At 32.6% G+C, this 14175-nt stretch overlaps 1 protein-coding gene across 1 annotated transcript in view; it reads right to left on the bottom strand.

Moving 5' to 3' along the window:
• Positions 1-377: 377 nt before the first annotated feature.
• Positions 378-14175, bottom strand: part of LOC145259800 (alpha-2-macroglobulin-like protein 1) — a 207523-nt gene continuing 193725 nt past the window's right edge. Inside the window, exons 34-38 of the mRNA XM_080117585.1 lie at positions 12425-12598; positions 9946-10169; positions 5350-5419; positions 4147-4293; positions 378-585 (exon numbers count right to left, since the gene is read on the bottom strand). Of these exons, the coding sequence (XP_079973711.1) occupies positions 437-585; positions 4147-4293; positions 5350-5419; positions 9946-10169; positions 12425-12598 (764 nt within the window). The 3' untranslated portion in view covers positions 378-436. The remainder of the gene's footprint in view (positions 586-4146; positions 4294-5349; positions 5420-9945; positions 10170-12424; positions 12599-14175) is intronic.

Below are 14175 nucleotides of genomic sequence, written 5' to 3'. Positions count from 1 at the left end.
TTGTTCATGCAAGTAAAACTATTCTGCGATTACATAAGATTAATTGACTTGCTGACAAAATAATGTTCCACTGAAGGACAATTTAAAAAAAATAAAATAAAATAAAATAATTTTTTTTAGTTTTAAAGAAACTTCCAAGACACACATGAATTCACCTGTCATCCCTTTTTTAAAAGATGGAATCGCCTGATCATCAAAGACAAGGTGCAAGCAAGCAAGGTTCGCAGATTTTTTAATTATATAGATTGATAAATATTTAGTCTCGTTAAACATTTCCACTTATTAAATTTCAGCTCTGGAAAGAACTTATGAAATGACTTGCCACCTTTTTGGTTTCTTATTCTGCATGATATGGAAAGAAAAAAAAACAATCATAATTGGAAGATTTTACTTTTTATTTCATTTTACATGGAAAACGTTGAACCCAAACTGATTTTCATCTTGTACAGGATTTTGCCAGTTGTCGCATGTTCTTCTCGACTGTCGTCGTCAGTGGAAACACTGTGATTTTATGATCAATATTCATTTGGCCCAGGTCTTGCAGATTGACAGGCTCGCTTTCAAAACGTAGCAGCAAATGACGGCCTAAAAAAAGAATAACAATAAAAAAAAGATCATGGTTTATTTATTAAGGTTGTGGCCAGAGAAGAATGCAAGAAAAATTCTGTGTAAACATTGGAAATAGTTTTATGTTATCTAGAGGTATTAAGGTGTGTGTGTTTTCTATGTCAAGTTAAAACTACACAACCAACACCCACAAACTTGAGTATGATTTTCACAACGTTTCGGTTGATATAACCTCCGACCTTCTTCAGGCGTATCTTGTCGAACTCGGAAATTTGGATGGAATTTTGAGTGGAAACCTTGCGAGTTCGACGGAAACATTCCCGAGTTCGACAAGCTAAACCTGAAGAAGGCCGGAAGTTATATTGACTGAAACGTTGTGAAAATCACACTCAAGATGAGAACAGTTGTCCAATGAATCAAAATAATACGAATAACCAATCCTCATCTAAAAAATTCAGAAACGTCAAACACCCACAAAGTTGGTATATTCTCGATCGGCGTTGCCCTGGATGAATAATATCTAAAAATTTTGAAAAAATATATTCATTCTCTGGCATCATCTTTGTTGGGTTTCGTCGGGGGGGGGGGGGTAATTTTTCAGTGTTATTGGATACTAATAACACTGAAATACTGACTCCTTACTCTATAAAACTAAAATTCTGACTTTGTCACCGTTTCTAATTTTAATGTCATGACGTCATTTCTAGCAAACTTTTCAAACGACTAAGGTTGGAACACTGTTTTGGTTTCGATTCTAGATGGCACCTAAGTCATATATATTTTTATTTGATTTTTTTTTTAAATCACTACTATATATTGGGTACAATATAATAATTAATGGAATATTGGCTCTATAATAATAAATATGAAATCTACATGAATTAAAATATATTTTAGCATATTTTACAACCGGAACACGTTGGGGGGACACAATATAATAATCAATACAATAGAGAATTGGCTTATTATATTGTGCCCCCCCCCAACGTGTTCCGGTTGTAAAATACAAAATCTGCATAAATTAGAATGTTAAATTTAAGCGTATTTTACAACTGGGCAACGCCAGGCAGTCTTCTAGTCTGTTAGATATATAAGAGTTTTGTGTTTGTGTGTCCAGCTAGAGAAGAAACGACTGATCAGAGGAGAAAGAAGGGGTTGGAGAGAGAAATAAAGTTTTAATAGAAATAGATTACACTTTTATCCTGGGCAATGCTTTGTTTGTATATTATTAAATAACGAATCATTTCCATTTAAAATCCATTTAGTATTATGCATGTAAAATTGAGAAAATACGCTTGAAATGTATCAACAGTATGTGACTAAGCTAAATCAAACCCAGATGGCCACCGAATTTGACCGGATGTCATGTTCATCTAAAAACAAAACTCAAAATGATTCCTCATATTTATTGATAATATGAATTCATAATTAACAAAAACGTGAAACCACTTTTAATGCCTATGCTAAAGTTTTCTCACATTCTTTAAACATTAGTTTATTGGTCACGTATTGGCATAATGGATTTAAAAAAAATGGGCCAAAATGAAAAAAAAACTAGTTAGTTAAAGGTAGTGTTGCGATGTTTGATCGGAATTGGGAAAAATTGGAACATTTTGGGGTATGGGGTATCGGAATCGGAAAAATGTGCCTATTTTCTGTTGCCAAAAACAATTCCTTTATCTTTTTTTTTTTTTTTAATTTGATTTTGTTTAAAATAAAATCTTCCACTGCTTATATTTTTGTATATTTTGATAATAATGATAAAATGATATTTATTGATTTTTAAACAACCAGTAAAACTAAAATCCCCCACAAATGCATTTTACGTTTAAGAAAATGTGTGCACATTTAACATGTGTTTTTACGGTAATCGAGGGGAAAAAATAACTACTCTATAGTTAAATATTTATATTTTATATATAAGAATGAAAATCGGAATTAGTAATTGTATTGGAATCGTCCCATCATTAGTTAAAGAAAAAATCATTTCTGTCTGTGTGGCAGGCTAAAACTCAGAAACTACATAAGATACACTTATAAACCTTACATATTCTGATTCAGTATGACCCCAAACTGGTTATGGTAAAAAAAAATAAATATCCATTCCGGTTTATGCTGTCCATACCCACCATCCACAGCAAGTCTCCATGGTCTACACCCTCTCATCGATGGCATCGATATAGGTAAAGGAAGTTCGTAAAATGGATCCATACCTTTGGAAGAAGGATTGGCTCCAAGATCAAATTCGTGTATAGGAGCTCAGAAAAAAAAAAAGAAAAAGTCATGTGATACTATGAGTTGGAGATGAAAAGATACAGAATTACTCATTCAATTGTAGACAAAACGAAGTCTTCCTGCTGGTTTTTGGATAAAGTCGATTGGTTCCAACTTGTATTTCACATATTAATGTCTATCAATTTTTTAGCAGTCCTATTCATGGGGGTCACCCATTATTCTGATCATAATCTTTGTCGTTACGCAATGCAACAAATTAAAAGCAAAATTAAACGAATAGCATGGTACATATCGAAAGTCGTTGATTGATTGATGGATGGATGGGAGGTCAAAAATTTAATCTTTAAGTTAGCAAAAGTTAGCAAAATCACTGGACTTCTGAGGGAGAGTGAGCGAATTTAACTTCAAACAGAAAATATGAAAGTAGTTGTTTCCTATTTAAACTCCCATAGAGTAAAAAAAGGGGCAGGCACAACACACTGATGAGTATACAATATAAACGTATTGTTCTCTCTCTAAAATCTCATAAATCCCCCTAATCTCTCTCTCTCTCTATATATATATATATATATATATATATGTGTGTGTGTTTTAAAAATATGTATGCCAATTAAATTACACATAAGCCTGACAAACCCCTACGAGGATGAAATGTGGATATTCTGTGTAGCTTAATTGCTATAGATCTATTTTCAAAATTTACTACCTATACTTACGTATTGAGCACTGTCGAAGTAAATACTGAAAATATTTTCATGAATTTTATGTAGATATATATATATACACACACAGAGTAGAAACCCGGAATACAGCATTCAAAATTAACAAAATACAGTACAGTAAATAATACACAAGTATATAATCAAATAGCATTATAAATAACACCGTAAGGCGGGGAAAATACCATAATAGGGGCCAGAAAAACATTGTATTCCACATCATAACCTGAAAAAAAAAACTATCCTAGGGTCACTGTACCCCAGGGTTCTACTGTATATATAACTCTCTCATCTCTTCCTCATCCTCATTTCTAACCTCTCCCATACTACATTATCTCTCATCCTTTCTTCTTTAATCTCTTTTTTTCATTTTTCACTACTCTCTCTCTAAAACGTTCAATAGATTTATATATAAAATGAATTGCGACCTGCATATAAAATTACTTGAGATGGTGATCAAACCTCGGCTGAATGTTGATCAACATTGTAACCAAACAAATTCTCACGTAAAAAAAAAAAAAAAAAAAAAAGTCACCTCCCCAGCAGTTGCTAACCGATTACTTCTGCTGTATGAATTTCTCTTCTCATAAAATACAAGAGGCGAAATGGTGGCAGTTGAACTTACCTTTTTGTCTCAATGCAGGGCAATTGCAGACATCTTTTAAGACTGGAACGACACGTTTGTCAATGACGACTTTTTTCGAAGGTCGAAGGTCGGCTATTATTTTCATCATTTTGCTTTCTTTTAATTTGCCTGAAGCCACTTTGTAAACTGAAAAATGCACAAAGTGTTTAATTAAACAGCTGAGAGAAAAGAGAACTAAATACAAAGGTCTGCTGCGTGACATGAAAAGAGATAGGAACTGTAGGAAGATTTCCATTATAGAAACTATTGTGCTCATGAAATAAATGTTCAAAAAAACACAAAAAAAAAAAAAAAACACTGTGCATTTAAAGCTGTAAGTTCAGAATTAAAAGTAAGGACAATACAGAAAAGTCTGTATCATGTACGTAAAAGTTGAGAAAAAGTAGGGACCATTGACAAGGGCAGACAACCGACCTTCAACTTTTGTTTTTTAAGGGTAGATAACCTTTAATGGTTTGGTTTTAAAAGATTCAACTTAAATATACAAATTAAAACAAAATAATTTAATATCTTTTTTTTTTTTTTTTAATCAACACTTTTTTTCAGAAAATATACAAATTAAGACACTTTTTAGAATGATCAGTTTGTAGAAATTTAAAACAAAATTTGAAGAAAATTAAAAAAAGGGATACATTTTGGAAAAATGGCTGCAACAATTAGTTATAGCTAAAAAGTGTAAAATTTGAATTTTTTAATAAAAAAAAAAAAAGCTTAATTAATTTGTGATTTTTGGAATAAACCATCTTCATTGCATGATAAGCAAGCACACAATAAATGTTTGTTTTTGTTTTTATTTTTATTCATTGTCATAAGTGTAATTGTAATTCTGGACTTTCACCCATTTAAACAAACTTAGAATCCTAAAAAGATCTCTCGTTTGAATCCTCTAAAATGGAAAGCTTTTGTCTGGTGTTAGCTGTCTAGAAAACAAGGGAAGTAATGCAAGAATAAACTGTTTCAAGATATATATGCCAGAATGCCTTTGAGTTTCTTGTGTAAAAATCAATCTATTTGATTAATTTACATGGTTTTTCGAATGCAATATTTTCATTTCGTCACAAATATGTACATTATACAGAGTTAAAAAAAAAAAATTGTTTTATAATATAGGGGAACTTCTAGATAAGAACCAGACATTCTTTCAATTACTTTTGTTCTTGAAAAAAGAAAAATACAACTTACCTTCTGTTGCACGACAGAACAAGTCCTGATATTCGTCTGGGACTTTATCCAAGCATTTTGGACATTCCAACTGAAAAAAAAAAAAAAAACTTGTTTTTCAAAACTAACAAAAATGTGCAGAAAATACTGAAATTGTTTTCTGGATTTGAGATTTTAGCACACAGTAGATAGAACTGGAAACAATGCCGAGATAAGTGGAAGTCCCAAATGGTCACCTATTTTAACCAGGCTCAACGTTGCTTAACTTCGGTGATCTAATGGGAATCAGTTTGTCAACGTGATTGTTTCCAGTCATCTAGCACTTACCATTGGACTCAAGCAGTGTTGATTGTCTCACAATTATGTGCACAGCACAAGTACCCTTACAGGGGGTATCCATTGTCTCTTGTTCATTCTCTGAATGGAGGCATTGAGATATAACTGAAGACTTCAAATTGAAAGAAACAAAGTAGGTAAAGATGATTGGGTTAGCGATTTTGTCACAAGAAAAATCAACCTGTCGAGTTTTCTGGTGCGGGCATCTTGCTCTTAACAACTATCCATCCATCCGTCACCAATACTAAAGATATATAGTTATATTTTCACATATCAGTATGTCATCATTCTATTTTTGCACAGTAATAATATAACATTATCAGCAATTGTGCGAACAATATTCAAAGAATTTTTATTCGTTCAAATTAACTTCTGTGATGAAAGCGTTTCAGGGTTTTCAGATTTTATAATTTGGGAAATATAATCGAAGGCCTCAAATTCCAGAAACTGAAGAAAGCAGATTTGAAGATCACCAAATTCACCAGCTTGTACCAAAGATAAAAATAAAAATAAAAAAAAAACAATGAAGCAGCAAAAACGTAAACAAGTATACTAGTTGACAAAGTTTAAACAAAAAAAAAAAAAAAAAGTCAGTTCTTCTATATTATAATAACAAAGGTACTCCTTGGGCGTCGAGTTCCATGGCGACCAGCAAAAAAATTTAATGGTCGCTCCCTTAGTGCCCCTTCCCCCCGCACGTAACATTTTTTATTTACTGATGTTGGCGTAGGAACTAAACGATTATTTGTCACATTTACAAACATTTATTTATTTATTTTGAAACAAAAAGTTTTACTCTTTATGAATATTGAAAGAAAAAAGTTACTAAACATTTATTAATAATTTCTCAATTTTACAAACATTTATTTTTAAATATGTTGACTTTGGTAACATTTATTTGTTATATTTTTTTTTTTTTAACATCTTTTTCGGATCTATGTGTATAGTAAAACAAACCCGAGGTTTATCACAAAAACGCTTTGTTTTCGCACCATTCAACAGTATGTTGTTCATCCGTGCATGTAAATTAAAAATATTTGTAAAAGTGAGAAATTATCAGTAACTGGTTTTATTTATTTTTTATTTTATTTTTTTTTTTACATTAGGTCCACCTCCACAAATGTTAAGAATGGCTTTCAGAATAAACACCCTCAACCTCCTAGCAGATTTTGGAATAAGCACTATTGGGGGGGGGGGATATTTGCAAAATTTAACTGATATTTGTTGTCAGCATACCCATCCGCAAATGCTATAAAAAAAAAAAAAAAAAAAAAAAAATCATCATTTCAAAAGAAGTTTAAAAACAAATAAAAGTGATAAATTATTAATGTTTAGTAACTTTTTCTTTTGATATTCATAAAGAGTAAAACTTTTTTCAAAATAAATGTTTGTAAAAGTGACAAGTAATCGTTTAGTTACTATGGCAACATCAGTAAATAAAAAAATGTTACGTGTGCATGCGTCAGCCTTGACTGGGGGGGGGTACTAAGGGAGCGACCATTATTTGTTTCTGCTTGTCGCCATGGAATTCAATGTCCAAGGAGTGCCCAAAAATATTTAATTTCAAGTAAAACAAATGGTACCTACATAATGTCAGGTCTCAAATAGTAGCATATCCAAAAATTACGGAAAACAATAAAGTAGAAAAATAATTATTCATGAAAAAAGACATAAAATCTAGCAATTTGGTTTTAAAATCTACCAATTCGAATTGAAGAATTAACAGGGGAGATAATTAAGTTTTTAATTGCTCACAAATTCTGTGGCAAAAGCTGTGAAAATGAGGGCTTACCGTTCAAACGACCTAGGTGTGCGTGTGTGCTTTTTCATCGCTGCGAAGCTAGGATAAGAAAAGAATTCCAAGATGGCGCCGACGGCGTTTTGTAATGGTATGACCTCGGAAACTCTCGCAAAATCTCATGCATATATGCAAATCAGTTGGTCTTCGACAACTATAAATTCAGGTCGTTTTGGAAGGCAAGGCAGGAGGAAAGAACGGCCGGTTGGTAATTGTGTACGCTGGATCGTGTTGGTGGCGTGTCACCGTGTCTGTGATCGAACCGATTTCCTGTCCATTGCACATTTGACTTTGAATTTGTTTACATTGGACTTCAACTTCAAATTCAATCAGTTAAAAAAAGTTATTTTTAAAAATTCACAAATTATGTATACATGTTATGTTTATTTTTGTTTTCTGAATAAATGCTGTTTGCTTTCAACTGAGTTCATTCCCGTTTTACTTATGTCACGTGACCCAATATGTCCAACCCAGCATGTAACCTTATCAGAACTGTTTTTCATAATTTTTCTACCTTATCGTTTTCTGTAATTTTTGGATATGTTACTATTTGCAACATGGCAATTACGTAGTGGTCAAAAATCAAATATATAACAAATAAATGTTACCAAAGGCAATATAAGTTACGCTTCTACCTAGCTGGATAAGTTTTAGTGTTTTTACTGCTACTTACACACTTATGTTACCGTGCTGAAATAATAACATTATCTAAAAAGACATTCTTAACATGGGTTTTTTTTTTTTTTAAGTATTCTGTACTTTCAGCTAACAAGTTAGTAATAGTTTTTTTTATTTTTGTTGTTTCTTTCTTTTTTCAATGTTTTTCAAAAATTTTTTGATTATCTGGGAGACTAGTGTCCATTCAATAATAATCTGCTGAAAAAATTGGAAAAAGACAAAAATAAAAATACAGAGGGAGGCAGCACAATACTCCCCCCACCTCCCCACACACACACACATCGTTATGACATGAGAGTAAGGGAGGCAGAGAAATAACAAATTCAAACAACATAAAAGTTTGTTATTAAAGAAAAGAAGGTTCTTGTTCAGACATTCCAGTATATTAAAAATACAAAATAAAGAAAAATCTATCATGACAAAACGAAAATATCATATTCCAAAAATGATGTAAATTAGTCAACTAGTTTTATTTTTATAAAGAAAACATTTTAAAGCATATATAAGAATTTATAGGCTTCGCAACAAAAGACTCACAAGTTTGAATTATTGTTGAGTTATCTCTTTATTTTTCAAGATTATTTTCAGAATAACATGCAGGGCACTTATTCCTTGGTAACTCATAAAATTTGATTTTCTTATTTAAAATAAATTTATTTGAACAATTTACATGATTTTGGGAATATGATATTTTCGTTTCTTCATACATATATCATACAGATTTTTCTTTACTTTTGTTTTTTGCAATTCTGGATAGGGCCGAAAAGAGTAACATTTTAATGTTGGCTATTGTCACTACTATGGAGGGACATCACTATTCATTGTGTTAACTACTCAAGTGTCAAGGAGACACGAACAGCTGTTTTCTGTCAAGAAGATTACAAAGCATCTGCTGAGGATTGAATAATTCTTCAAGCAATGTTAGAATCAAAACTCGCCAAAATTCTAAGAGTTTGAGTGGAATACCCAACTAAAGAGTTGACCTATTTAAAATACTAAGAATTGTCTTCCCTTTATTTATAAAATACTAGCCTTGGTACCTGGCGTTGCCCAGGTGTTTGGAGGTGTGTGTTGAGCAAAAAAAAAAAAATAAATAAAATGTAATAGGCAGGCAGGCAGGCTCGAGCCCATGCTATGAAGGAGGAAAAGAATATGAAAAAAAAAAAAACGTTATGTCTTTGTTGTTGCACCCATCGCCAAACCGGAAGTGGCGACAGTTTAAATTAAGCCTAGTCAATCGAAAAGAGGGGATGACTTTCGAGAATATCAGCGAAAAAAGCGACCCCTCCTTGCAGAAAAATGCCCAGTTGAGGGCAAAGGGATTAATGTTTTTAGCCAAATTTTCTGATATTTGTTGTCCGAAGGGTCGAGCTTCAAGACGATATCAATCCCATAAAAATCCGTCCCCTTTGTAAAAGTTTTAGGCATACATACATACATTCAAACAGATTTTTGCCCTTTATATTATAGATGACAGATCAAACACTAGCACATCACTTTGTAATAAAATTAATTAACTAAGCAAATCAAATTAAAAAACAAATTAAAAAAAATACTTGACTAATTTATCTGAGTTTGATCTCTATTATTTAACCAAGTAATAATGAAAAAATAAAAAATGCCAAAAGTATATTTTTAATTAAACTTCTACTTGATAATTTTTCTTAATTTTTGGTGAGGATACTTATTTTTGTCTGGCATGTAAATAAATGTGATTTTCATATGTGCCTTATATTGTATAATTGCAATTAAAAAATATATATATAGATTAAACAAAAAAAAAATGATAAAATAAATTGACTCACGTCTGAAGATACAGAAATCGAACCGATGTGTTCTGGGAGAAGCGTTGTCACTATTGCTTCCTTTCTTGTACTGTTAATAGCAGTTGAACCAAACTTTGGCATTGATGTCGGGGTTGTTAGTCTCATTGTTGTTGTTGGTCTCGTTGTTGTCAATCTTGTTGTCAATATCATTGTCGTCGTCTTTTCCAACTTCTCATGACCAACAGTGGTCGTCAGTGTAGGAACTAGAAAAAAAAAAACTTTTCAGAATAAAGATGAATATCACATTAAAAGTTTGGAATTCTTGTTGCGGCTTTTGATGAATCGAGCCAGATCCCACATCACTGTTTTGTCTATCTCCATCGTCCTCGGCAAAAATGATAATGCAATGCTAAAGAGGCTAAATTAAAAACAAGTAACTTATTTCAATATTCATGTTGTGTCATATAACATCCACTCTTTTTCTTTTCTTCTTTTTTTTTTGTCTCCCGACAAAAGGAAATTCACCCTCATCCTTTCGTCCGTTCGTTCATTCCTCTGTCCACTTTTCTCAATAACTACGCCTTGAAATTTTTTGAAATTTTGCACAAACATTAAACATGATATGAGTAAAAAGGTAACAGAAAGGATTTTCCAGGGAAAACTCCAGTTGTCCCCCTAGGGGTACTTTTCAGGTTAAAATGGCTAAAATTGACACTTATGCTTATTTAAAAAAATTGATGCCTTGGATTTTTATAAAACTTTCTGAAAAGTTGTAACTAAATGATTTCTATATAATTTTGTTTGTCTATACTTCATGATAACTCTTGGGTGTGCTCCAGGGGCTCTTTTAGGGTTAATAAAAACACTCCATTTTTGAGACTATTTTACCATATTTGTTCAAAATTTTCTGTGTATGTCTATTTAGCAGTTTTGCATGGTGCTGAAGTCAAATTTAAATATGTTAAGACTTTGGGGCTAAAAGGGGAGGGGAATCAAATGATGGACGTAGTCATTTCTCTTTTTGCATGGTGCAGAACTCAAATTTGGAGCTAAGTGGGGATTGGGGCAAATGCTGAACCTAGTCATTTTTTTTATGCCTCATTCACTGTGCACTCACGGGGGACCATGCATGCTTCACTTGTTTTTTTTGGCATTGAAGAACAACCCTAAATTATCAAAACGGTACATACACTGAAAAAGACTTTTTTTTTTTTTTTTTTTTACATGGGGTTCACCACTTATCAAGGCCCGAAGGGCCACTCAGGGATAAGGGTTATTGCATGTACAGTAATCAATGAGATAGTATTGTAGTAATCATTAGTATTGGGTGGTTAGATAGAGTGTCTTACTTAAGGGAGCGGTTTGTCAGGAGTTTGTTTATGTTGGACTTGAAGACGTCCAAGTTGTAGTCAGGTGGGAAACAGGCAAGCGGCAGAGAGTTCCACTGGCGTGCAGTTCTAAGAAAGAAGCTTTGCTCGTGGAATCTACGTTTGGATTTAGGCACAGATAAAGAGTGGGGAAAATTATTGACAGAAACTGTATCAATGCATGTTATTTTAAATGCAGGTAGATTATTCCGTTTTCTCACAGATGGCTATTATAATAATATCAGAAGATGGGCCAGGGTGAGGGTGATACTCCCCACCCCAACCCCACCCTGCAGATGTGAGGTTGGAAGTTACCAGCTGAGTAGAGATCATCAAGGCTACTTGTGATGAATGCCATCTCTTTCATGGATGTAATCCAACGAAGAAGCTTCCTTAGTCATATCCAGCCTCTAACAATATTTCAGGAAGAAACCAGATCACAACGATGAACAAGAAAACCTTCCATCCTGGCTCAAAAGCACCGTGGATTCAGTAAAAGAAGACACTCAACTACTCGAAAATGAGAAGGGAATTGATCAAAAGCTGTTATGGTTAAATGGATATATTAAAGTGAATAAGGAGAAAATGACCATACGATGCAGCAGTGCCTTGCCTGTCCTCTAATATCCAACCAGTTTAGCTTACAAGATATCACAGCATTCAATAATAATGCAAATGTCTAGAAAAATGGGAAACTTTTGCATAAACACACACTTCAAAGACACAAAAAGAAACAAGGATTGAACTCACACCCCTGAATTGGTAGAATATCTCTGAAAATTTTATTTAAAAAAAAAAAAAAAAATCAATTTTGTAAAAATTAACTAGAATGCTTTTCGATTGCTTATCTATCTTCTTAATGAATGTTAAGGGGTGTGCTTCAGATAATTCTTTTTGATTCTTATTTAAAAAAAAAAAAAAAAATCAATTTTGTAAAAATCTACTCGGATGCATTTCGATTGCTAATCTATCTTCTAAATAAATGCTAACGGGATGTGCTTCAAACAATTTTTTTTTGATTAGGAGATAAATTTTGATAACATGGGGTTCATTGTCGTGTTCAGGAGGGCACAGTTCCGCATTCATTCTCAGATGCCGCCAGGTATTCTTGCTAGTTAACGATAAAAGATGCACCTATGATACACACCTACCTGTGGAAGTTTCTGTTTTTTTTATCTTTAACAAAGCTCGGATTTTATCTGGGATGATTGGTGGCTGTCGAGCTTGGCTTAATGACTTATAATATTCCTCTTCTGTTACATCGGGCAGTTCTTGCTTGGTTCCGCATCTCGTCTTCAGCTTGTACTGAGCATAACCCACCACATCTGAAAGATTAAAACAAAAAAATTTGTTTTGTTTTAAAATATTAAAAAAACAAAAACAAAAGAAACAATGTTTTCGAAATTTTTTTTGTTGGTTTAGAATTGTAAGGGATTTATTTTATTTATTAGTGTAATAAAAAAAATAAAAAAATTTTTTTCAGTATTCCTTTTCACCAACGCTGCAATTCATACCAACTAGTGTTGGGACGATTAACCCTTTATGACTTTGTGAATCATAAAAAAATATTTATTGTTTATTTAGTTTAAAGGGTAAATGATCCTTTGATTTTATGACTTTTTCACTATAACGATCTTTCATTATGAAGTTCAATAGTTAAAGTATCACTGAAAATTTTTTAATTTCATGAACTTAACTTGATTATTATCCATAGTGCTTGAAAAAAGTGTTTATGACAACAAACGAAATCCTCCGCTCTCTAAGACAGATGACGGCATACTAAATGTAAGCAATGGACAGTTGCAATCTGGAGTTCATCTGGCATCTACTCAGATATTGAACTAATATGTACAAGGTGTGTTTGAAGCAATTCCCACTTTATTTATGCCGTTATATTCATTTGTTTACAACTGAACGAATTAGTTCAACTAGGTCATAAAAGGTTAATTGGAATCAGAAAAAATTGTGCCTATATTCCAATGCCAAAAGCGACTCCTTCAATTATTTTTTTTATTTGATGTTTTTCTTTAAAAACAAAATTTTTCACTGCTGGTAGTAATAATAAATATTTATTGATTTTAAACATCCAGTAAAACTAAAATTTATAGACCCCCCCCTCCAAGTGTGTTTTTACGTATAAGAAAATATAAGCACATTTAACATGCTTTTACAGTAATCGGGAGGCAGGAGAAATAACAATTTTATAGTCAAATATTTAAAGATTTATAAAAGAATCGGAATTGGTAATTGTATTGGAATCAGGAAAACTATTGAATCGTCCCATCATTAATACCCACTCTTAACATAAACCATAACACACAACACCAACTCCCAACGTCTATGCTCTCTCTCTTGTCTGTTAAAAACTTAAGTGACCTCTCCAATCCGTCCTTCTTATAGCCGCTATTCTCCTATTTAATGTCACATGTATATAAAGAATCCATCTATAAACTTAAGTTTTTCTTTTCTTTTTTTTTCTTTCCCTGATCCTGTCACCTCACAAGCTAAAGAACTCAAATTGGAGATGACTACACAAGATAAAGGGCCAACATGTCTACATATATTTGTCGATGCAGCAAAAAAAGGGCAAATACCTAAAAGAGTTATGCTTACCGAAAATCAAGGAACAGACATGTTTCCGCAAATATCAAGGAACTATGAATATTCCAGGAAGCGTGAAATTGGACGATGACTTCTTGTGAATACTTTATTTCTATGAATCATTCTTCTTATTCAGATTATATACCTTTTCTAAAAGATAAGTACTCTGCGATTTGAGCTTCAATCTATGGTCCCCCCCCCTCGCCAAACTTCCACAGGAAACACTCGTCTAGCTGTAAACACTATCAATAATTTCCTCCACTCTTTATCTGTGCCTAAACCTAAACGTAAATTCCATGAA

The sequence above is a fragment of the Euprymna scolopes genome, chromosome 35, assembly GCF_053919585.1.
Source record: "Euprymna scolopes isolate OS-2025 chromosome 35, ASM5391958v1, whole genome shotgun sequence".
Lineage (NCBI taxonomy): Eukaryota > Metazoa > Mollusca > Cephalopoda > Sepiida > Sepiolidae > Euprymna > Euprymna scolopes.
Note: the sequence above shows the minus strand (reverse complement) of the source record. Positions and strands in the feature narration are given on the sequence as shown.